Source organism: Elephantulus edwardii, unplaced genomic scaffold, assembly GCF_000299155.1.
Source record: "Elephantulus edwardii isolate Elephantulus edwardi_28Jun2011 unplaced genomic scaffold, EleEdw1.0 scaffold00014, whole genome shotgun sequence".
Classification (NCBI taxonomy): domain Eukaryota; kingdom Metazoa; phylum Chordata; class Mammalia; order Macroscelidea; family Macroscelididae; genus Elephantulus; species Elephantulus edwardii.
The window spans coordinates 26787179-26812795 of NW_006399764.1; the positions used below are offsets into that span (position 1 = coordinate 26787179).

General features: G+C 42.5%; 2 protein-coding genes across 2 annotated transcripts; both read left to right on the forward strand.

Moving 5' to 3' along the window:
• The first annotated feature begins 9495 nt into the window (after nt 1–9495).
• Nucleotides 9496–11723, forward strand: LOC102857327 (prorelaxin-like). The gene is made up of 2 exons (XM_006881362.1): nt 9496–9700; nt 11455–11723. The coding sequence occupies exons 1-2, from the start codon at nt 9496–9498 to the stop codon at nt 11721–11723; spliced, it is 474 nt and encodes a 157-aa protein (XP_006881424.1).
• A 3695-nt stretch (nt 11724–15418) lies between these two features.
• On the forward strand, nt 15419–20804 carry INSL6 (insulin-like 6). The gene is made up of 3 exons (XM_006881363.1): nt 15419–15679; nt 15796–16028; nt 20438–20804. Exons 1-3 carry the CDS (start codon nt 15419–15421, stop codon nt 20802–20804), a joined length of 861 nt encoding a protein of 286 aa, XP_006881425.1.
• The last annotated feature ends 4813 nt before the right edge of the window (nt 20805–25617 follow it).

The window sequence follows — 25617 nt, forward strand, 5'->3', positions numbered from 1 at the left end:
TCCAGGTGAGTAATCTTGACTTGAAAAGAGAAGGAATTAAAAGGCATTCAGACCCACAAAGAGATAGCTAAAATAGTGCTATATGCAGATGACAGGCCACTCTGGTGGCCTAGTGACAAGAAGATACGCTGCAATCTAGAAGGCACACAGTTCAAGACCACTAGCTGCACTGTTGGAGAAGGATGGGCTATCTCGTCCTGAGTGATTAACTGACTCTGAAAATGCACTGGAGGGTCAACTAGGGGTTGGTTCCAAATGTACAGTACACAACAACAATAACATGGAGATGATATGATACTGTACACTAAAAACCCAAAGGATTCAACATAAAACCTGTTAGAGCTAGTAGGCAAGTTAAGTAGGGTGGCAGGATAGATATCAATATTCAAAATTCAATGCGATTTCTCTACAATAACAAAGAGAACCCAGAGAAGGAAACCAAGAAACCAATACCATTTACAATACCCAACGACAAATTGAGATACCTGAGAATGAATCGAACTAGAGACAAAAAAACACATGTATAAAGGAAACTAGAGAACATTTCAAAACCCCTAAATAAATGGGAAAATGTTCCCTCTACATGGATAGACAGACTCAATATTTTAAAAATGACAATTCTACCATAAGCAACCTACATGTTCAACACAATGCCAATACAAAGTTCATTTTGCAATGTGAGCAAAAATGAAGTTGTCAAGTTTATTTGGAGAAGAAAGAGACTCCAAATAAGCAAATCACTTCTGAATAACAAAAATTAAGTCAGAGGTATAGCACTCCCTGACCTCAAAAACTACTACTACACAGCAGTAGTAACCAAAACAGCATGGTACTGGTACAATGACAGGTACATGGACCAATGGAGTAGAACAAAAAAAATCCAGAAATGCAACTCTATATCTATGTTCAACTGACATGCTACAAGGAAATAAAACCTATCAGATGGGGGAACGACAAACTCTTCCACAAATGATGCTGGCAAACTGCACTGCTACCTTGCAGAAAGCTGAAACAGGATCCACATCTCACACTACGCACAAAAATCAACTCAAGGTGGACCAGAGACCTGGAAGTAAAGCCCCAAACCATAACGGTCGTACGAGATAAACTGGGGCCAATCTTTTAAGGCTTGATTAATGGTATAAAGAGAATAACAAATTCAGCCAGAAATGCATGACCTAAAGAGGATAAAACTGAATGGGACCTTTTAAAGATTAAATCTCTGTGGTCGTCAAACGTGTGCTTTTTCCAACAGGGTGAAAAGAAAATCTACCAACTGTGAAAAAACATTTGGCAATACCCCTCAAACAATGGTCTCATGAGTTTACAGAAGACTCTTGTGTCTCTAGTGGAGAGCATATGATAACTCAATTACAAAATGAGGAAGAGACATGACAAGACTTTTCACAAAGCAAGACATTTGGATGGGCAATAGCCACATGAGGCAATGCTCAAAATCACTGGCAACTAAAAAAAGATGCAAAACTAAAGCACAATGAAACGCCATCTCACCCCAGTAGCAGTGAGAAAGTTTAGCAGGGCAGCAAGCAATAAATGCTGAACAGGATGTGGAGAGGTGGAAACTCATACACTGTTGGTAGGATTGAAAACGGAACAGGCACTGTGGAAGGCAGGTTGACATTTCCTCAAAAAGTTGAACCTACAAGCTCCATATGACCCAGCGATTCCACTACTATGAATATACCCCAAAGAAATTAGAACTGAGACACAAACAGAGATTTGTACATGAATGTTCACATCATGTTACTCACCATCATAAGAACATGTTAACAGCCCAAATGTCCAACCATGACTGAATGGATTGAGAAACTGTTGTATATTCACACAATGGCATACTACGTAGCACTCAGGAGCAATGATTTTGAAACATACTGCATGATTTGGGAAACACTAGGGAACATTATGCTCAATAAACTAACTCAGCCTCCAAAGAGATAATACTGTATATGACAGGAGCTCTGACGGCCTAGTGAAGAAGCTGCGCTGTCATCCTGAAGACACGTGATTTAAGGCCCTAAGCGCCTTCTGCTGGAGAGGGTGTCGGTGCCCAGTCTTCGTCTGAAAACCCACCAGAGTGCCAGCTATTGGTCAGTTTCAACTCTAAAGTACACAACAACAACAGCAAGACCATTATTGCAAAATACAAGGAAAATTAGTAAAACTTGTACAGGGAACTAAAAAGGGATAAAGTGGGAATAGAGGGGTGTGGATGTGTAGATGTGAAACCACAGGGTTGCACGATTTGGTGGCTAGAGGGAGGGAAGGAAGAAAATGGGAACAATCTGGGCAAAAATACAGGGTAATAAAGGGCAAGGTTCAATTAAGATTATTGTATAAAACATAATGCATTAGAATGATTTTATGAAATACAATGAGAATATAGTGTCAAACACAATGTATGTGAACTTTGTTGTTAAGTGCTGTTGAGTCGTGGGCGACTTACAGCGACACCTGCGTGACTTTCATCCTTTCTCCAGGTTGATAGGGTTTCCGGCGACAAGCTATTTACAGAAGTGGATGCCACTCCTGCTTCCAAGCTTGTTGTCTTTGGGGAGCTCCACCCAACACAATCCACCATGGGTAACCATTTTTGCAGTTGACATCAGTACCACAGTGTGCAGCTTCACAGCAAACACAAGTTAACCTGTGTATGGCAAGTGGACACACCAGGGCTATGCGACCTAGAAGAATGACCAAAAACAACGAAAAACAGGCCTCAGGGCCACAGATTAGTCACCCTCCTTCAGCTTGGTAGCATCACTTTCGGTCCACTAGGCCAACTGGTCTCTATGTTGTTAAGTGCCACTGAGTCGTACATAAGAGACTCATATCGACAATATGAATGAAAGTCCTCAAAGCTTGTGTGACTTTCATTCTTTCTCCAGGATGAATTTTGTAAGCAAACCAATTATAAAAAACACACAGAAAACCATTATGCATGACACTAATTGTATGAAACACAAGGTGAATAAAAATTAGTCTGAAGCACAATGTATACAAACTTTGTAAGCAAACCAATGGAAAACAAGCAAACAAAATCTTAACTGACTTTATTCAGTGTTGTGGTTGCTGTTAGGTGCCCTCAACTCATAGTGTCCTCATGTACAACAGCTCTGAACACTGCTCAAACCTGTGCCAACTTTTTTGTTTCTGACAAACCAACTCCCATTACCCAAGTCACTGAGTCAATCCATCTCATCGAGGGTCTTCCTCTCTTGTGCTGTTCCTCCACCCTCCTAAACATGACATCCCTCTCCACAGACTGCTCCATCTATGCAACATGCCCAAAATATATCAGCCAGAGCTTCAGAATCTTTACCTCCAAGCAACAGCCTGGTTTCACCCTCTCCATGATGAATGTTTGTTCTCTTAGCAGTCCTTGGTACACTCAATACTCTTCTCAGCACCACAGATCTAAGTCATCAATTCTCCTTCTATCATCTCTTGTACAGCTTTCTGACTCATACCAAGTAATTGTGAATACTGTGGCCTGGACCAGATATATCTTAGTCACCAGACTGACATCATTGCTCTTATTCAGCATAGGTAAAGCTTTTTTTTTCAATTTTAATAATTTTAATGAACAGAGATTTTGGGTTTCCATTCATTCATTGTTGCACAATTTTCCCTCCCCTCCCCCCAGTTTGTTCCTCTTTTTTTCCCCCCTTGAAAGTCTGTTTTAATTGTCCAATATAGGCAAAGCTTTTAAGCAAGATATTAAAGTACCATAAACATAAAAAATTGGGATCAGTTATAACAGGTGTGCAAACATCTCATTATGAACATTTTCTCAGAGCAAACATTTCTCCAAAGGTTTTACAGGGAACATGTTTCCAATGTTGCTCAGAGTCTTTGCAGCAAAGTTTTGTTCCAGGAGGGCTGCAAAATTAGCCATTATTAAGGTGCCAACAAACAGCCTGCAGGTTTTTCTGTTATCAGGCTGCCAGGTTCTGTTCCTACCTTTGACATGTCCTAATTCATCCACTGGTTGTGTGGGAAAGAAGGCAAGATTTAAAAAAAAACAACAAAAAACACAAACCCAAAAAAACCAACACAAAACCAAAGCCCATAAATAAAACCAATCACAAAAATAACAAACTCTTGTCCTCTATCAGACTATAGAATAAAACTCTCAATATCACCACCTTTCTAACTTTACCAAAGGATCTGGTATTTTATATAACTAAATGTGGAATTTTAGTAATTTTCAGATGATTTTTTTTGCATGCATAAATTAAAATTTCACTCTCCCTAGAATTTTAGGAGCAATCTATATTAAATAACTGGATGAAAAAAAATCTTTATAAATAAAGCAGCTGTATATTTGGATTGTGAGCAACGTTCAACACAGGCAGATGCAGCAAAGTGCTTGTCAGTTAATTAACAACCACATTTCATAAAAAGGGGGGAGGGAAAAGAAATTTGGAGACAGGTGATTTTCATTTGTCCTTTAGATACTCATGAAAATGTCCCTTGCAGTGCTGTTCGTTGGTGACACAGGTCTCGAGAGAGTTATGCCTGCTAATATAAGCCTGCAAATACCTAAGTGTGGAGGTTAAAGATAGTGGATGTTGATTACACAGTTGTCCAAAGAAACAAACTATTTAGTACATCTAAAGTACAGGACACTTCCTTTTTGAAACATTAATATGTGAACCAAAGCACTGGTCATAGTGAATGGGTTTGACATTGTGCTTTCTGATTCTAATTTTTTAATTAAGACAAGGCTTCAAAAAAATGGTGAGATTATTTACACATCTATAGAATGCGACTGATGTCACCAAAATGGATAGGAAGAAAATTGTACTGTGTGTTCTGTTGCGTATACTTTCAACACCAACAAACAGTAAAACAAAATATGACCAAAAGTTTAAAGAATTTAAATCAAATGATGACTAAGAGAATTTGAACATAAAAAGTTTACCAGTATAAAATTTTACTTTTAGAAAAGTAAAAAAAAATGGTTTACGACAAGAAAAGAGGTAAAGACCAAATGCAGAAGAGATGGGCCATTAGGAGGAAAGTGGAGGTGAACAGGAGCTGAAGGACAATTCCCTGGAGGCTATGGGAGAGAGAGGGGCTGATGCTTCAGACTCAAGGTCTGAGTGGGAGTCTAGCGGCCTATAAAAGGCTGGTGGAGCCAGGCAGGGGAAGCAGTCTACAGCATGGATAGATTTTCCTACAGAAAGGCTGGAAAGCAGAGCCAGGATGCCCAGTTTTCTCTTGTCTCACCTGCTGGGCATATGGCTGCTGCTGGACCAGCTCCCCAAAGCTCGCTCACTCAAGGACACAGACACATCGAAGCTATGTGGCCATGAATCAATATGCTACAGAATTGGACTCTGTGGAGAAGTGAGCTGGAGGAGAGGTTTCAGTGGAATTCTGCCATCACTGAAGTCCATCCTGGCTGAAGGTGAGAGTCATTTCCCCAGCTCCAGGGCTCACGTATAGACATGTGCTCAACCCCTAGACCCGATTTTGCTGGTGCCTAAGTATTTGGATTTAGATTCTGTAGCTCTCAGTCATGGATGATCTCCAAGGAACTTCACCAGAGAGCAGGAAGGTCTCACTGGATAGGATTAGATGGTTTCATCACTAGGCAGCCAAGAGGGAAAGCAGCAGTTGTCAGAGTGCTGCTGCCGCACACGAGGGCAGAGGGACTAGCACCAGACAACATATTTTAAAGAAAGGACAAAATCTATACTGAGCTTCAGTCCATATTGACAACTACAGTCCTTAACCTTCTGCAGCAAATGTCTCATGCTCTCTTCAGTTTCAGCAAGCAAGGCTGTGTCATCTGCATAATGCAGGTTGTTGGTGAGTCTTCCTCCAATTCTGATGCCACATTCCTCCTCATAAAGTCCAGCTTCCTGAATGATCTATTCTGGATATAGATTGAAAGGTATGGAGATAGGATGCATCCCAGGAATACATCTTTCCCGATTTTGAATCATGCAGTGTTTTCTTGCTCCGTTCTGGCTACTGCTTCCAGGTGCACATTTAGGTCTCGCATGTATACAATCAAGTGTTTTGGAATCCCCGTATTTCTCAAGGTTAGCCACAATTTGTTGTGATCCACAGAGTCAAATGTCTTTGCACAGTCAATGAAACATAGATAAAACATTCCTCTGGTACTGCTTTCAAGATTCATCTAATGTTGATTATAATGTCCCTAGTGCCATGGCCTCTTTTAAACTCAGCCTGCACACCCGGTAGTTCTCTGCTGATGTACTATTCCAGTTGTTTCTGAATAATCTTCAGCAGGATCTTGCGTGTAATATTAGTGATATATTTTATTATTTCCACTCTCTGTTGGATCACCTTTTTCTGGAATGGGAATAAACGCAGATATCCTCCAGTCTGGGAGCTTCACCAAATACCATGGGTGACCATTACAGCATTTGACAAACTAGTGGCACAGTGTTCAGTAACACAGCAACCTCATGTTACCTCAGTAGAGCAAACTGACAGACCAATGTTGTACTACTTAGAAGAATGTTCATTCTAAACACAATAAAAACCAGGCCCAAAAGCCGCAGGCCCGAGGGCCTAATCGACTTTTCAACATAGGCTTGGTTTTTTAAAATTGGTATACGTACAAAGTTCATATACACTGTGTTTCATATAATCATTCTCATGTATTATATTTTACAAAATCAATCACCATTGGACCTTGCCCATCATTATCCTGTATTTTCACCCAGATTCTTCCCATTTCCTTTTCCCTCTCCCTCCCTCTCCACTAAACTATGCAACCCTGTGGTTTCACCCCTCCCATTCTCAGCCCTCTTCCTCTTGAGTTCCCATACATATTTTACTAGTTATCTATTTTTACAATAATGGTCTTATGCAGTATTTGTCCTTATGAGACTGCATTAGTTCAATCAGCGTTAATACTCTCCAGCCTTTTCCAAGTTACACAGTATTTTTCTAAATTACTGCTTCTAGGTGCTGCATAGTATTCCACTATGAATGTACCACATTTTGTCAATCCAATTCACATGCATGAATGTACCACAGTTTGTCAATCCATTTGATTATGGTTGGACATTTGGGCTGTTTCCATGTTCCTGTGACGGTGAACAAAGGACACAGAAAGACTTTCTAAAGAGGAAGACATTCAGGTGGCAAATAGACACATAAAGAAATGCTTAAAATCACTGGCAATAAGAGAAATGCAAATAAAACCATGAGATACCATCTCAACCTAGTACCAATTGCAAAATTTAGTAGGGTAGCAAGCAATAAATGTTGAAGAGGATGTGGAGAGGGGAGAACTCTTATATACTGTTGGTTGGTTTGTAAAACGGTGCAACCACTCTAGAAGACAGTTTGGCGTTTCCTCAAAAAGTTGAACATACAAACTCCACATGACCCATCAATTCCATTACAAGAAATATAATATACCCCGAGGAAATTAGAACTGTGACACAAATGGAGATTTGTACAGCAATGTTCATAGCCGCGTTAATCACCATCGCCATAAGCTCTTGATCACATGTTGTTTCATGAAATTCTTCTGGGTCAGCCAACTCTTTCTGGTAAAGTGCCTTTAGCAACATAAAAAGACAATTTATGTAATGTCTAACACTTGGAAGTGTGGACTATTACAATGCACCAGAGTATGTTCATGGATATTGTTAGAACAAGCATACATAAAGTTCAAAAACTGGACTTTTTAAACTTATATGAAAATGGCTTTGGACCTTAGGGTCTAATAAAAAGCCTAAAATGAGACTGGACACTAAATCAATTTAATTTGAGGCCATCAAACTCTGGTACCTTTTATACTATTCAAGTTTCTCAAATCTTTCATTCTCAAAGAGATTTCAGATTAATATAAATTTCTTTTCATAGGAAAAAAAACCTGACATGAAGAGAAAATAATAAAAATCACAATGTCATCATATAACAGAAAAGAATTAGGTTAGTTTTAAAATACAATCACATGCCCACCCAGTATTTTCAAATTACAAACTTTTTTTTACATTTTTCTTGTATTATTTTTACGTGTACCGTCAAATCAGATCTGACTATAACAGGAGGAGATTGCCCCCTCCTTCTCCAGCATAGCATCTGGTGGATTTGAACCGCGTACCACAAACTTATTTTTTAAGTAAAATAGCTAAGAGCAAAATAGCAAGAACAATTTTAGAACAGTAATATGGTTATCAGAGTTTTTGTCACTTCTTTCACCTTACATTCTAGTAAAATTTCAGCCAGTATTTATAGAAAGAATGCAATTACATCAAGGCTTGCTCTTTTACAGCAAACATCCTTACACACAACTAGGAAGGATGGAGGCAGCAAATCCCATATTCCAAATCTCCATCCATGGTTAATCATAGCGAAATCTCTGAGGTAGCTCAAGTCTACAACAGAGACATCTTGGGGGAGCTTTAATATTGGGGTACAGAACCTCAGAAGTCATTGAGGTTCTGTATGAAACGGGGAAACAACTCAGACACCACCCAACCCTGGAGAAAAAGGACAATACCCAATAAACATAATCCTAACAAGACCAAGAGGAAGCCCAAGATACAGAGGGTAGCTCTCAGACTCCTATTTCCCATCTCCTCATAATCCCAGGAGACAGCTCCAGGAATCAGAACCTACATTTGCTTTCTGTGACTTAATGATTGTAGTAAAGATCATATATAGTAAACCACCTACCATACACTCAAACAATGAATTCTTTTAAAATGTCTAGTTTTTATGCAATGAAAAGTATTTCAATGTAAATACTTTCAAATTCTCAAGATAAAACTGCAGATTGTTACAGAGCTAACTAGCTAGCTATAGAATTACTGTTGTCATCATATAACATTGAGTCGGAACAGACCCATAGCTGACCAGATTTTCAGAGGCAGTTAACTGCACTGGAGAAGACTGTCCATCCTTCTCTCAAGATATAGAATAGACTGATAAATGAAAAAAACAAAAATGCTGAAGAATTAGGTTATTGATTATCTAAGACATCTGCAATGTGAGATGAGAACTGACCAGATTATGGAGGCTTGCCTAAGTGTCTCCATTTGATTTTCAGATTCCACATTTCTAATAAAAATCAGGTTTCAAAGGGGAGGGTAAAATTAAATAAATCAAGAATCTAATCAAGGTCACTGAACTGTACACAAAGAAAATGACTGTGTATGTTCTGCTGTGTCTATCTTCAACAATAATAAAAATTAAAATAAAATATTAAATACAAAAGGTAAGGCTTTAAATAATGACTGACAGAATTTTAAAATAAAAAAAAGCTTAAGTTAATAAAAGGAAACAGTCAAATGCAGCAGAGATGGGCCAACAGGAAGAAGATGAATGTGGACTGGAGCTGAGGAGCAATTCCCTGGAGGCTATGGGAAAGGGAGGGGCTGGAGGTTTAGATTCAAGGTCTGAAAGGGAGCCCAACGGCTATAAAAGCCTGCATCGCGGATAGATTTTCCTAGAGAAAGGCTGGAAAGCAGAGCCAGGATGCCCAGTTTTCTCTTGTCTCACCTGCTGGGCATATGGCTGCTGCTCGACCAGCTCCCCAGAGCTCGCTCACTCAAGGACACAGACAGAGTGAAGCTATGTGGCCGTGAATTAATACACTTCCTGATTCAACTCTGTGGAGAAGTGAGCTGGAGGAGAGGTTTCAGTGGAACTCTGCCATCACCGAAGTCCATCGTGGCTGAAGGTGAGAGTCATTTATTTCCCCAGCTCCAGGGCTCATGTCTATCTGTGCTCAACCCCTGAACTCCACTGTGCTGGTGCCTCAATGTGTGGGCTTAGATTCTGTAGCTCGTCATGAATGATCTCCAGAGGACAGGAAAGCCTCACAGGATAGGATTAGGTGGTTTCAGCACTAATGAAACTTAGAGGGAAAGCAGCAGTTGTCAGCATGCTGTTTCTGCACACAGGGGCAGAGGGACTGGGCACCATGCATCATGTTATAAAGAAAGGACACAGCAATCAGCTGGTCAACAAGCACATGTGGATGCCAAAGCGCATGTGGTCAGCACTCAGAACTACAGATAACTGCTACTCTCCTCATATTAGAGAAGCTATGCTATGGCCTACATCATCAAACCTTCCCCCTTCTTTAACCTAAATCTAAGAAGAAAGCCTTGCTTTCTTTCCACTTCTGTGAGCTGGTTCTTGAAGTGTCGTTGGACCACAGGGTATGAAAAGGGAATAAAAGGCTCAGGAGCCTACAGGAGAAACCCAAGGGATCAGATTCCAGAAAATTCGGTTTCTTCAGAAATTTAGATTCCTCACTCATTCATTACTAGATCCTTTGCTGCTTTCAATGTTTTGCAAACTGTTTGGAAATCCAGTCTCTGTAAATTTTCATTAAAATCAATAATAATAATAAATGAAAAAATGAGAGCATTTAAATTGTTCTGTTAACTGCAATTTTCTCTTTAGTGTCAAGCATGACTGACTTGAATACTGGGAAAACCAGAGACTGTTAAATGCATGTTTGAGATCTTGGATCTGAGATCTAGTAAATCAGAGCAGCTGGACACTGTGTCTTTTAAAGTATGCTCAGCAGTAACCTGGCTCCAGGGAGCTGCTGATAGCCTAAAACAATTTATGTACTTTGGAAGCATTATTCCCATAACCCATCGCTGGATGAAAATTTCTAGTGAGAAAAATATATGTTCATAGAGCTTTCTATGACCACCTTCTACAATTTAAAAAACAATAGTGCTTAGTGTCAAGAAACCAACAGGGAAAACATGAAAAGTGTTTAGGGGAGTGACAGGAAGAGACCACGAAGTGGTAGACGGTATTGTTAAGGCAGAAAATGCAAGATCCTAAATAATCAGCGAAAGTTTAGGGGTCAACATAGTTTATTTAAATGTAGGAGTAAAAAAAAAAATCACCTAATGCTTAAACCGTTCCAACTCTGAGAAGAAGCACAGATTGGTTTTATATCCAGAGATTGGGCATGGGGGTTACACAAACTTCACTGTGGTTGGCAGCTTAGATTTCTTCCCATTTAGGAGTTGTTATTGTTTCTGACTTCTCATGAGTATTCAGGACCTGGGTCAGATACAGAATGAAGTCAGGGAGTGGAAACCAAGCTGGGTCAGCTTGTTTAAAAACATAAAACACTCAGTAAAAGATATTATTTCTAAACTTATTGAGACATACATTTCTTAAAATGTCTGTCAGAACAAAATGACTTCTCTAATGCTAAGATATATTATGGTTTCTCTAAGGCTTAGCATGTAAGCTGCTACAACAGTATAAAGTAATGCTTTGGCAATGTTACAGTGCTTTGATCTGTAAAACTCAAATGACAATGTGTGGGTATTAGGACACTTGCTGATGTTTAGGGCCCAATCGAGGAAAGGTTTCCTATTGTTCATGGAAAATTCTCTCATTTTTCTGATGCTACTTGATATGATTATTTCTCTTCTCATATTTTTAAAAACTCAACAGATAATGTATCATCCTACATCAACCATGACACAGAAATGTTAAATAAGATACCAGAAGTCACTCCTAATTTTCTAAAGGAAGGGATGGCAAATGAAGAACCTACAGAAGTGATGAAGAACAGAGCAAATGGAGCAGGAGATGACAGCCTTTCAAAATTAAAAGGTTTTGGCTTAGAAAAACTTTCCCGACCAAAGACAAGGCAAGAAGGTCTGGTTGTCAAGTGTTGTAAACAAGGGTGTCGCATAAAAGAATTAAAAGCAGCATGTTAGGAGAAGCTGTCTATGGTTACATGTCTTCTTGATAAAATATTCACAGATGTACTCTCTCACTAAAATATGAGAATTCATTACTAGTGCTTTGATTTTCTGACTTAATGTATAACAAAACATTAGTAGAGTATTGAAATCTTTGTTAATCAATCTTTTAATGCTAAAAAGTCATTCTTTTTTCACTAATGGAGTAAATGCAATTTTTGATCTTTAATTCTTATTGACAAAATGATAATAAATATTTACCACTAAACTCACATAATTTGTGCTAAGTCTAACACCAGGTGCAATGGATCAATGCAATGAACCAGAATAATGCCACCACTGGGCCTATCAACAGCATCATGATAGATGGTGAAGAGACTGAGATTGTTAATAGCTTTAGTTTGCTTGGCTCCACACTCTTCGCACCAGCAGCCAGGAAATTAAAAGACATATTGCAATGAGAAAGTCTCTGTTAGGGACCTCTCCAAAGTACTGAAGAGTAACGATGTCATTCTGGAGACTAGGGTGTGACTGTTACAGGCCAAAGTCTTTGTAATCACTTGCTATGTGTCAGAGAGTTGGACAATGACTAGAGAGGATAGAAGGAGAATTGATGCCTTTGAGCTGTGGTGTTGAAGAGTATTGAATATACCATGGGCTGCTAAGAAAACAAACAGGTTAATCCTGGAAAAAGTTAAACCAGGCTGCTCCTTGGAAGCAAGCCTTCTGAGGCTTCGTCTGACATACTTTGGACATGCTGCAAGGAGGGACCGACCAGTCCTTGGAGAGAACGTCATGCTTGGGAGGGTGGAGGGACAGCTCAGGAGGGGAAGACTCTCTATGAGATGGATTGATTCAGTGATTAGGGTAATCAGGGTAGGTGTGTCAGAGACAGTGAAATTGGTACAGAACAGAGCAGGATTTAGGGCTGCTGTACATAGGGTCACTATGAGTCACAGATGACTCGACAGCACATAACAACCACCACAATATTTCTTTAGAACAAATGTACATAAAAGTCAAAATGAAATCTTCCTAAAAAACTGTCAAAGGCACTCTAGTGACCTATTAGGTAAGAAGTTGCACATCCAACACAAAGGCAGGCAGTTCTTACCTACAAACTGCTCCGTGGAAAGAACATGAGCACTCTCCTCCCGTGAGATTTACTCCCTTTAAAAACTCCCTGCAGAGTCAGCTATGAGTATGTTCTGGTTCTGATTTGATGAAACGTAACAATCACCACAGTAAATTGGAAAAGATTTTTGGGTCTTGTTTTTGTTGTTAGGTACCATTGAGTATGACTCATAGAGGCCCTATGAACAAAAGATCTGAACCCTGTCATATCCTGAGCCATCATCACACTTCCTGACACACAACAGCCCAATGAGGCAGTCACTGTGTCAATCCACCTAGTTAAGTGCCTTCCTCTCTTTCACTGACCCTCCACTTTCCCCAGCATCACGTCCCTAGCAACAAGTCCAAAGTATGTGAAGTGAAGCTTCATAATTCTTGCCTCCAAAGAGCATTCCATCTGCACCCTCTCCAAAACAAATGTGTGTGTTCTTTTGGCTGTCCATGAGATGTTTAGTTCTCTTCTCCAATACCACAGCTCAAAGGTGTCAATTCTTCTCTTGTCATCCTTTTTTTACTGTCCAGCTCCTAAATACATAGCAAGTGACTGGAAAAAGTATGGCCTGAATCAGACACCCTTTACTCCTCAAACTGACACCATTAATCCTCAATAATTTGGAGGGGTCCCTAAATGCAGATTTTCCCAGTGCAACATGTTTCCTTATTTCCTGACTGCTGGTACCAAGGATGTTAATTATAGATCCAAGCAAGATGAAACTCTTAACAATTTCTTTCTCCTCTCCACCCCTCATGATCTTCTCCGTGAGTGAAGTATGTAACTGTACAGATGTTGTGGTTGTTGTATACTACAGACCTGGAACCGACCCATAGCTGACCCTCCAGTGGGTTTTCAGAGGCAGGTAATCACAGGGGAGGAGACTGCACATCCTTCTCCCACAGAGCAGCTGGTGGCCTCGAACTGCGTGCCTTCAGGATTGCAGTGCAGCTTCTTACCACTAAACCACCGGAGATACATATATTAAAAACACATACATTTTTTTCCCACTTGCAATTATAAAGCAACTGTTGTTGTTGTTGCTAGGTGCCACTGAGTCAATTATGACTCACAGAGATTGTATGACCAACAGACTGAAGCATCCTATCATGCACAGGACAGGCCACATACTCCACCAGGTGCAAGTCCATCTCCTTGAGCAATTTCCTCTCTTCTCCATGAGCCCATGCTTTTCCCAAGGACTGGCCTCTCCTGACAACATGCCCGAAGTATGTGCGATGAAGTCAGACCATCCATGCCTGGAAGGAGCACCGTTTGCACGCCCTCTGAAACACCATGGTTTGTGCTTTAGGCAGTCTGTGGGTTGTCCAATACTCTTCAGCAACACCACAATTCACAGACATCAATTCTTTAGTCTTTCTTATTTACTGTCCAATTTTCACATTCAGATGAGGCAACTAAAACTGACCAAGCTACAACTGCTGCCAACAATCCCCTCTCAAACTGCCAGGTGTGGTGGCAACGAGAAGGCAACCCCCAGACCCTGTCCCCAGCTAGTCTCACGATGGCAACAGGCAGCGACCTGACTAGGCCCCGGCCTGGAAAGTCACTGGGGTCCAATCGGAACCCACCCACGGCGGGCCCTCCAGCAGCTTTCCAGAGGCTGCAAATCGCACTGGAGGAGACTGGATTCGAACCGCCAGAGGAACCACCCGTGGGTCTCCATCCGAGGCCCCTGACACTGTGCCCCGAACTCTTCGCTCTTCGGGACGCTGTCCCGCACCCCCAACCTGTGGGTGGAGCTTGCAGGGGTGCAGGTGCTCTGCACCGACTGGGAACTGCACACTAGATGGGACCAGGTCGGGATGGAACCGGGACGAGGGGACACGGGATCAGGGGACACGAGACAGGGGGACAAGGGATGAGGACACGAGACGGGAGGACACGGGATCGGAGGACATGGGATCGGGGGACACGGGATCGGGGGACACGGGATCAGGGGCACAAGGGACACGGGACAATGGGACACGGGATGAGGACACGAGACAGGGGGACAAGGGACGGGGACAAGAACCCAGAGGACACGGGACGGGAGGACACGGGATTGGGGGACACAGGACCAGGGGGATGAGGGTCAGGGACACGGGAAGAGGACACAAGCCCAGAGGACACGAGATGAGGGACAAGGACAAGGGACTGGGGGACGGGGACGAGGGAAGGGACATGGGACCAAGGGACACGGGTCTCGGGTCTCGGGGTGCAGCGGGGTCGCGGAGCCGCCATCCCGGGAGGGAGCCCCCGCTGCTGCACCAGCGCCCGTGAAGGGAGCGCCGTGAGGGCAACGAGGAGCTGAGCGAGCTGGAAAGCTCCCCGGGCCGGCCATTGCCGGCCCCTGAAAACGCGCTGAAGGGTCAGTTCCCACCCAAGGGCACTCAACAACTGGTGACCGACTTCCAGGGCTGGTCAATCCCCCCAGGGGGGAACCAGGAAAATGAAAGTATCTCGGGCTTCCATTTTAACCTGTGGGAGGAGGCGCCTGGCCTCAGGTGGCGCACTCGCACCTGCTGTAGCTGGTACCTGGCGGAGCCGCAGGTCCCCGCACCCCGGGCTCAGGGGCTCGCGCATGCGCACTCAGGCGCCGCCTTCGGGCGCTCACGGTGGGTCCTCGCGGAGGCGCGCCCTCTGGGGACCTCTTGTGCCGCGCACGTGCTGGGAGCTGCTCTCGTCCTGCACTTTCCATCTGTGTTCTCGCGAGACCCAGGCGCCCTCTGGTGCCCTGGACGGGAACGCAGTGTCTGGAGCTTCACGCGCCGCACACGTGCGGGGAGGTGCCTCTTGCCCGCTCTGTGTTCTCGCGAGACCCACGCGCTCGGAAGCCTGGCAGGTGTGCCCGAGACCACGAGGGGCGCAGGCGCAGAGCTGGCCGACCGTTGACGGACGGCTAGCTGCAAGCCCCCCGGGACCCTGGGGATGCGGCCCTTCTGCCTGTGTCACCTGCAGCTCGGGCTCCTACTGATTCTCTTCAATCTCGAGCTGGGCAGCCCCATCCAGAGCAAGAAGCTATGTGGCAGGCACCTGCTGAAAGAAATAGTGAAACTCTGTGGCCTCGAAGACTGGAGCCTGTTCGAGGGGCCACCCCTTCACTGGCAGCTGGTGCCCCGCGCCGTGGAGGCCGCGGGAGTCCTCTTCCCCACCGGGATCCCACGTTCCCCATTGCTGCCTCCAGGTAAAATGTAAACCCAATCAGCGTATACCTCTCATCCTCAAATTTGCCCTGGATGTGGCCTTCCCATGAAAGCCAGACTTGTGCCCAGAGCACAATTTTAAAAGCAAAACAAAAACCAACATATATTGTTGTTGTTCTTATAATTAGGTGCCATCCAGTTAACTACGACTTAGTGACCCTCTGGACAGCAGATTTCAGATTTGCTCTATCCTTGCCCCTTGTCATGATCTCTGCCATGGCCCACGCCATCGTTGCAGTCGCTGGTCAGTCCATTTCCTGAGGATCCTAACCACTTTTGCTGATCTACTTCTTTCCCAGCGTGATGCCTTTTTTCCCTCCAGGGACTGCCCCTGCTTAAGATGTACTGAAAAGGAGTGAGATGAAGTTTCCCCATCCTTTCCTCTAAGGACCACCCTGGTTGCACTTCCTACAGGAAAAAGTTGTTTGTTCTTTTGGCAGTCCCTGGTATATTAAATATTCCTCTCCAGTACAATTCAAGGGCATCAATTCTTTAGTCTTCTTACTCATTGTTCTGTTTTCACATGTATATGGAGTAATTTTAAATGCCTTTGGTTGGCTCATGTTCACCTTCATCTTTAAACTGACATCTTTGTTCTTGAGCACTTCAAAGAGGTCGTTGACAGCCAGTTTGCTAGTACACGTTGTTATGTGCTGTCATTTGCAAACCCTCCTCTATTGCGAGCCAGTTTCACTGTCTCTGACGCACTGACCCCATTATCCCAGTCACTGAGTCTTCCTCTCTTGCTCAGGTTCTAATATGTGTGGAGTTTATGCTTGTGGGGTCAGGGGTGGTTTAGTGGTAGAACTTTGACATGGACGATCCAGGGACTCTTCCAGGCCATGTACCTCTTGTGCAGTAGAAGGATGGTCACTGGAGCTTGTATGTTGCTATAATGTCAAAAGAGTTTTGAAACTAAGATGGACCAGGAAGAGAGAGAGATCCAGTGATCTATTTTTGAAAACTTAAAACTCAAACTCATTGTCAAGTCCAAACCAACTGAGCTTACCCTCTAGCAGGTTTCTGAAACAATCACACAGGAGACGATTGCCCACCCTTCTCCCTCAGAGTGACTAGTGAATTCAGACCACTAGGGCAGTGTGGCTTTTGGGCTAACTGGGCCCGCCAATGAAAACCCACACTTTTCCAACTGTGTTGTTCACTTTTGTGACATGCACTGCCACTGAGTCGATTCTGATTCATAGTGACCCTCATTGGGTTTCTGAGGCTGTAAATCTAAACAAGAGGAGACTGCCAGTCCTTCCATGGAGAGAGGGGTGGATTTGAACTACTGGAGATGTGAGGACTTTCTGGTTAGCAGTGGGGCATGCTATGGGCTACACCACCGGGGTTTGTCATTTTGTAACCAGCACATTTTATTCCCAATGTGGTTTGCCAATTTAAAAGAAAATAATACAATGTTACTGAAAGTATTGCCTTGTCATTTATTTGATAGGGTGCACCTATTGATCTCTCCTTGTCTGGAACAAAGAAAGTGCCAGGATGCGTAGAAACAATTAGTCTAAAGGACTGATGGGCCACATGGATCTCATCCTCTATGACCTTGAGACCAGAAGAACCAGATGGGGTATAGCTACCACTACTGACCACACTAAAAGAGATCATAGTAAAAGGTCCTGCATGGAGGGAATAGAAAATATTTACAAAACTCAAGAACCTAAAAATGATCAAATTCACTGCCCTGCTAGAGCTTGGTAGAACCCCTGAGATTATGACCCTTAGTCAACCTTCAAACCTGGACCAAAACTCACTCCAGTGACTCACCTTTCCGTTAAACCGTAGACAAGCATGGAAGACCAACAGGAACCCACAGGTGGCACTCATTCCTAGAAGAATCAACCAAAAGCATTTAAAACAGCATTTGCCATTTTTAAAATGATACCAAGTTCACAAGGCAGGAAGGAATAGGATAGAAGGATAAATGGAAATGAGAACCACAGAAAGGAGGGAGGAAGAGTGTGTAAGATACCAAATTAGCACATGGGACACTGATTATACATGCTACTTTTTCAAAGTAATGAGAATTACCAAATATGTGTGTGTGTGTGTGTGTGTGTGTGTGTGTGTATCTATCTCTATATCTATATATAGTTGTTATGTGCCGTCAAGTTGCTTGTGACTCATAGCGACCCTATGTACAACAGCCCTAAACTCTGCTCTGTCCTGTGCCAATCGCACTGTCTCCGACACACCCATCCCGACCCGATTACGCCAGTCACTGAATCAATCCACCTCCTAGAGGATCTTCCTCTCCTGCGTTGTCCCTCCACCCTCCCAAGCATGATGTCCCTCTCCAAGGACCGGTCCCTCCTTACAACATGTCCAAAGAATGGCAGACGAAGCCTCAGAATCCTTGCCTCCAAGGAGCCGTCTGGTTTAACCCTCTCCAGGATGAACCTTTGTTTTCTTAGCAGTCATATGACGTCAGCAATGACATCCATCGTGCCACAGCTTGTTCTAAATCGCACTTGAACTTCTGGCAGTTCAGGACAATCGTAAGTACTGTTCCAGCCATTTTCTGATGATCCGCAGCGGGATTTTGCTTGCATGTGGTATTAATTATAATTTCCACATTCTGTTGGATCACCATTTCTGGGGAATGGGAACAAACATGAATCACTTCCAGTCACGGCCAGGCAGCTGCCCTTCAAATTCCCTAGCAGTAACTGATGACGGCTGTGTCTGTCATTTGAAAAATGTCAGTTAGAATCACATCAATTCCTGGGGGCCTTTTTTTTTTCTTTTTTCAACCAGTGCTTTCAGTGCAGCTTGAACTTCCTCATTATCACCGGCTCTCAGTCATCTGATTCTTCCAGAATTTTTCTGTGTTAACCAGTTCTTTTTGTGATTCTGGGTATTCTCTGCATCTTCATTTGAAGCTTCCTGGGTTGTTCAGAACTTTCCCCGTTGCATCTCCAGGACTGCAGCTTGAAGTATGATTTTGTCTTTCAGTTCTTTCAGCTTGAGGGATGCTGAACAAGTTCTGCGCTTTTTATTCTCCAGTTCTAGGCCTGTGCACATTCTTTTACAGTAGTTTGCTTTGTCTTCCCAAGTTACCTCAAAGCCGTTGTTGTTGTTGTATTGTTATGTACTCTCACATCACAGCCAACTCATAGCTGACCCTCCAGAGGTAGTGAATCACCTGGGAGGAGACTGCCCATCTTTCTCCTGCAGAGCAGTGGGTGGATTTGAACCACATGCTTTTGGGTGGGCAGTGCAATTCCTTACAGTGATAAGATGACCAGTGCATCGGAACCACTAATACAACTATATTTTTTAAATGGAAAGTAAGTGTTGTCAGGGATGTGGTGAAATGTAAAATTGTGCAGTCACTGAGAAAAAAGTTTGGTGGCTTCTCAGAAAGCTAAACATAAAATTACATAAGACCTGGTAGTCCTACTTCTATAGAGAATAATAGTAATTATATACATACTTGGAAGGGTAGAGAGACAGCACAGGAGTGGAAGACCCCGGATGAGATGGACTGATAGAGTGACATGGGCAATGGAAGGTGGTGTCTCAGAATTAGTGAGATTGGCTCAGGGCAGGGCAGGGTAGGGTTCAGAGCTGCTGTACATAGGATCGCTGTGGGTCTCAGGTGACTCAACAGCACATAACAACATCTATTCCCAAGAAATTAAACATATATGGTCACATAAAAACTTGTACACATGTTCTTGGAAATATTTAAAAATAGCAAAATAGTAAACAACCAAAATGTCTATCAATCGGCAGAGAAAGAAAATGAATATACATAAAATGGAATATTATTCAATTATAAAAAGGAATGGAATACTGATACATATTAAAACACAACTCAACTTTGAAAACATCATGGTAAGTGAAAGAAGCCAGACACAAAAGACATAGGATTCCATTTATATGAAATGTCCAGGGTAAGTCTCTGAAGATGGAAAGAATATTAGTAGTTGATGGACTGACTAACCACTAATACGTTTTAAAAATGGAAAATAAGTGTTGTCGAGGATGTGGTGAAATTGGAAATCTTCAACTTCAATGGTGGAATGTAAAGGAGAGGGAAACAGGAGTGAGTGCTAACAGTACCAGGTTTCTTTTGGGGATGTGGAATGTTCTGGAATTAGTGATGATGATTGTGTAACCTTGAGACCACTACACACTTTAAAATGCTGAGTGTCGCAGCATGTGATTTAGCTCACTGGGAAATATTGACACAAATAAGTGCAAAGTTCCCAAGATCTTATTTTAAAATAAGATAACTAATTTCTTTGACATTATAAAATTTAATAACCTTATTTTTGTTTTTTATTTGAAATGGCATTTATATTGCTTTTCAATATTGGACTGATTTTCATATTCTAGTATCATTGAATTTTAATGTAAAGATTATACTAAAGGAAGATATTTTTTTCTCCTTGTCTCTCAACAGCCTCTCCTGTCTCTGTGGAAGAAGCAACACATGGTTTGAAGATGCAGTCACTGCCTCAACATCAGCATCAGAAGGTCAACTCCTTACGTGAGGAGATGAGGAAATTTTACCCGTCACACACCCATCCTTATATTCGTGAGACTGCCAAATTTAAGAAGGAAAATGCAAACAGAATTAAAGCTTTAAGCAGTTCGTTTTGGGGGAGTCATCCCCAAAGAAAGCGCAGAGGATATTCAGAAAAGTGTTGTCTGAAAGGATGTACGAGAGAGGAACTTAGTATCGCATGCGCTCCATACATTGCTTATAGAAAGATAAAACCCGAACAGCAACTGTGACTGAGTTACAGACTCTCATAGGGCTTATACTAACTTAATAAAGTTTAGTCGATTTATTTTTATTTATATTATTGGTAATTGTAAGTTCTGTGCTGTCAATAATACCCAAATGTACGGCAGGCACTCGGCAAAGCTTGACAGTGTTAACAGGAATCTTGGCATTTTCTTTGATGACTTTTTTAATAAAAAAAAATACATATATGAAGATATTGCTGGATGTGGCATGATCCGTTTTGTTGTTGTTGTTTGGTGCCATTGAGTTGAGTACAATTCATAGCAACCCTGTGAGTAAAAGGTTTGAACCTAGTCCTGTTCTGCGCCATCCTCACACTTCCTGACACACAACAGACCATTGCAGCAGTCAACTTGTCAGTCCACCTGGTTGAGGTTCTTCCTCTCCTTAGCCAACCCTCCACCCTTCCCAGCGTCATGTTCCTCTCCAAGGAATAGCCCCTCCTAGCAGTATGTCCAAAGTATGTGAGGCAAAGCCTCCAAAAGAGGCTCCAAAGAGAACTCCAGCTGCACCCTCTCCAAGACATATCTATGGCCGCTTTGAATCAGATAAACACATGTTACACTGTGCAGGAAAGGAAAAACACAAGAATGGTGGCGTAGTCATTGTCAAAAAGTCAATTTCAAGTTCTATCCTGAAATCCAATGTAGTGAGTGATAGGATAATATCCATATGCATACAAGGAAGGCCCTTTAACGCTACTATTATTCAAGTATATGCTCTTTATATCTAGTGCCAAAGAGGAAGAAATTGAGAATTTTTACCAAATTTTGCAGTCTGAAATTGACCAAACATGCAGTCAGGATGTATTAATAATACTTGGTGCCTGGAAAGCGAAAGTTGGAAACAAGAAAGAACAATAGTTGGAAAATAAAGTTGTTGATGATAGTGAGGCTGGACATGGAATGATTGAATTTTGTATTTACAATGATTTATTCATTGCGAATACTTTTTCTCAAAGACACAAAAGACAACTATATATGTGGATTTCACATGATGGGCTGCATAGGAATCAGATTGACTCATCAACGTAGACATCTAAAAATTGGCTGTTCTTGTTAAGATAGAAACTTGACTAAACTGCATTTAAAGAGACTATGGAGGCCAGGAGGGACTGGTCATGCTTGGAATGGTGGAGGGAAAGCACAGGAGAGGAAGATCCAGGATGAGATGGATTGATACAGTAACTGGGGCAATGGGGGTAGGTGTGTCAAGAGTCAATGAGACTGGCTCAGGACAGGGCAGGCTTCAGAGCTGTTGTCCATAGGACACTATGAGTCATAGGCAACTTGATGCCACATGACAGTGACACTGGAGTGTTCTACATTTCATCTCTGTGACATTCAGACTATTGCCTATGGCTGTTGGGCTCACTCCAGAATACCTGTACATCTGTGCCATCAGCTTAAAAAGAACTAACCAGTCACCACTCCTGTTATAAACTATTGTATATACAACCCTGCTTGCTGATACTGAGGAGGACCTGAAGCGCTTGCTGCAGAGGGTCAAGGACTGCAGCCTTCTATATGGGTTGAGGCTCAATGTCAAGAAGACAAAGATTCTCACCACTGGACCAATTGGCAGCATCGGGATGGATGGTGAAGAGATTGAGATTGTTCACAGCTTCAGTTTGCTTGGCTCCACAGTCAACACTCTCAGCACCAGTAGCCAGGAAATTAGAAGACGTATTGCGATGGGAAAGTCTGCTGTTAGGGACCTCCAAAGTACTGAAGACCAATGGTGTCTCTTTGGAGACTAAGGTGCGTCTGATACAGGCCATAGTCTTTACTATCACTTGTTATGCATCAGAGAGTTGGACAATGACCAAGGAGGATAGAAGGAGAATTGATGCCTTTGTGCTGTTGTGCTGGAGAAGAGTATTGAGAATACCATGGACTGCTAGGAAAACAAACAGATTCATCCTGGAAAGGGTTAAACCAGGCTGCTCCTTGGAGGCAAGGATTCTGAGGCTCCGTCTAACATACTTTGGACATGTTGCAAGGAGAGACAGGTCCTTGGAGAGGGACATCATGCTTGGTAGAGTGGAGGGACAGCGCAGGAGGGGAAGGCCCCCTATAAGTGGATTGATTCAGTGACTGGGATAATCGGGATGGGTGTATCGGAGACGGTGCGATTGGCACAGGACAGAGCAGAGTTTAGGGATGTTGTGCACAGGGTCCCTATGAGTTGCAAGCGACTAGATGACACATAACAACAACTGTTACACTTGGTACACTTTTACAGCTTAGATTATCTTCACAATTTTTTTTAAAGTCTTAAATGCTTTTCAGTAAATAGCTTGAAATGTTGTTGATTGCCTTCGAGTTGAGCACGACTCACAGCGACCCTATGAACAAAAGGCCTGTAGCCCCTCTACAACTACCAACACTTATCAAAGTCCATAGAGTTTCCAGAGGCATGTTATTTAGGAAGTGGGTATTTTCAGTACACCCTGCCTTTGCTTTGACGGTACCAGCACTGAGATTCTTAATGTAAATGAGACGTGTGTAACACTGCTTCTCAAAGGGTAGCTATCAGAAGCATCAAAGTCCTCTAGAAATCCACTGTAATTCTGAAGTCCTATGTAAGAACTACCGAATCAGACACTCCAGCTCTAGGGTCTAGTAAGCTGCGGTTTTGCTGACCGTCCAGCTCTCTGTGGTACACTGAAGTTGCTTTGGTAATATGGCACTAGCTGAATATTGCTGCACTCCTTCAGGTTGCAGGCTTATACATCTCACTTCATGTGGGTAACAGCAAGAGGGCTTTTTTTGTGGTCTTTCCCTTTTTATCTATGTGTGAAATAATAATCTATAAATTAGAACAAAAAAAATCTGAAAGATATCCATTATTTCTACTTTATGTTCATTACTGGGTAAACATTTGAATTTTTTTTCTCTAGTGCTTTCCCCAAATATGTAATGTAATGTTCTTTTCAATTAAATTTTTAAATTCCTACTTGGCTCTGTTGTTTTTTAGAACAAAGGATTTTCACTGCACAGCTCTATGCTTTTTATTTGCAACTTTGTTTCTTACTATTAATTTTAATGAAAATTTACAGCCTTTGGATTTCCATTCATTCATTTTTGCACTTTTCTCCCCACCCACCCTCTGTATTTCTTTATACTTCCCATGTGTTTTGTAATCTGTCAGTTCTCGAAGTCTATTTTCTGTATCTTTGTAAATGTAAGGAATATTTGATGTAGATGCTAAATGGCAGCTTGTATCCTATTCTGAGGTATGAAATAGGTCTGCTAGGCACTGAGTGAAAATGTAGTCCAGGTTCATAGTTCAGGTTCATGAATTATTTGCTAATCATACAGATTGAAGAGGTATGGGGAAAGGATACATCTCTGACACACACTCTTCTTGATTTTAAACTATTCAGTGTTCTCTTGCTCTGTTCAAACAACACCTTCTTGATCAAAGTATAGATTTCTTATGAGCTATTCACTGTCCTGAATTTCCATTGTTGTTGTTGTTGTTGTTGTTATGTGCCATCAAGTCGCCTGCGACTCATAGCGACCCTATGTACAACAGCCCTAAACTCCGCTCTGTCCTGTGCCAATCGCACTGTCTCTGATACACCCATCGTGATTACCCTGGTCACTGAATCAATCCACCTCATAGAGGGCCTTCCTCTCCTGTGCTGTCCCTCCACCCTCCCAAGCATGATGTCCCTCTCTAAGGACCGCTCCCTCCTCACACCATGTCCAAAGTATGTTAAAAGGAGCCTCAGAATCCTTGCCTCCAAGGAGCCACCCGGTTTAACCCTTTCCAGGACAAATCTGTTTGTTTTCCTAGCAGTCCATGGTATTCTCAATACTCTTCTCCAGCACCACAGCTCAAAGGCATCAATTCTCCTTCTATCCTCCTTGGTCATTGTCCAACTCTTGCATAACAAGTGATTGCGAAGACCATGAGCCAACTTAAAAAAAAATCTAGAGTGGCCATAGAGCTGGTGGTCTTGTAAGAAACTGCCCTGCACCCCAAACGTACAGGGCTTGAATCCACCATCTGCTCCACGGGAGGATGGGCAATCTCCCATGAGATTAACTGCCTCTTCACACCCACTAGAGGGCAGCTGTGGGTCAGTTCTGACTCATTGTCACACCACAGCTGTGCTGGAGACCTAACTCAGGCAAGTGGCTCAAATCAGCAGTTTCTTGCCGGCAACATGAAGAGTCCTCCCAAGCCATTTACTGCCCCTGAAACCCACAGCGGTTTTAGCTATGAATTGGTTCCAACTCAGCAACATATAACAGCATTTGTACTTTAAGAATAAAAGTATAATTTATTAACTCAATACATGCACCATCAAAGTTTCAAATTAGATTATCGTGAGGTTTACCAAGTTTCTTGGTAATTTTTTTTTTTTAATTTGAAGTTGATAGAAAAAAATTGTTTCCCAGTCAAGAATTGCTATTTTTTGTTTGTTTTGTGACATGTATTACAACCCCTACAATGTAACAGTATTTCCCACTTCCTCCCTGTCTGCTGTCCTCCTTTTCTGTTCCTTGCCCTCTGTGGTTTAACCCTGGGCAGATGCTGCCCTTCTGTGAGTGCCTCTCTGATAGCACTCAGTTTACAGCAAGGGCAGCCAGCCTGTTCCCTAGAACCTGTTTCAGGGCACGTTCCAGAAAAAGGACAGCAGGCTTGGAAAAGAAGACGATCTGCAAAAATGAGGAAGACCCTCAACTAGTGAGAGCAACATGACGACGACAGCAGGGATCTCTGGGCCATCTGTAGGAAGCTGTACTGCAAACCAAAGGTCGTACCTCCCTAGTGGTTCAAATTCGC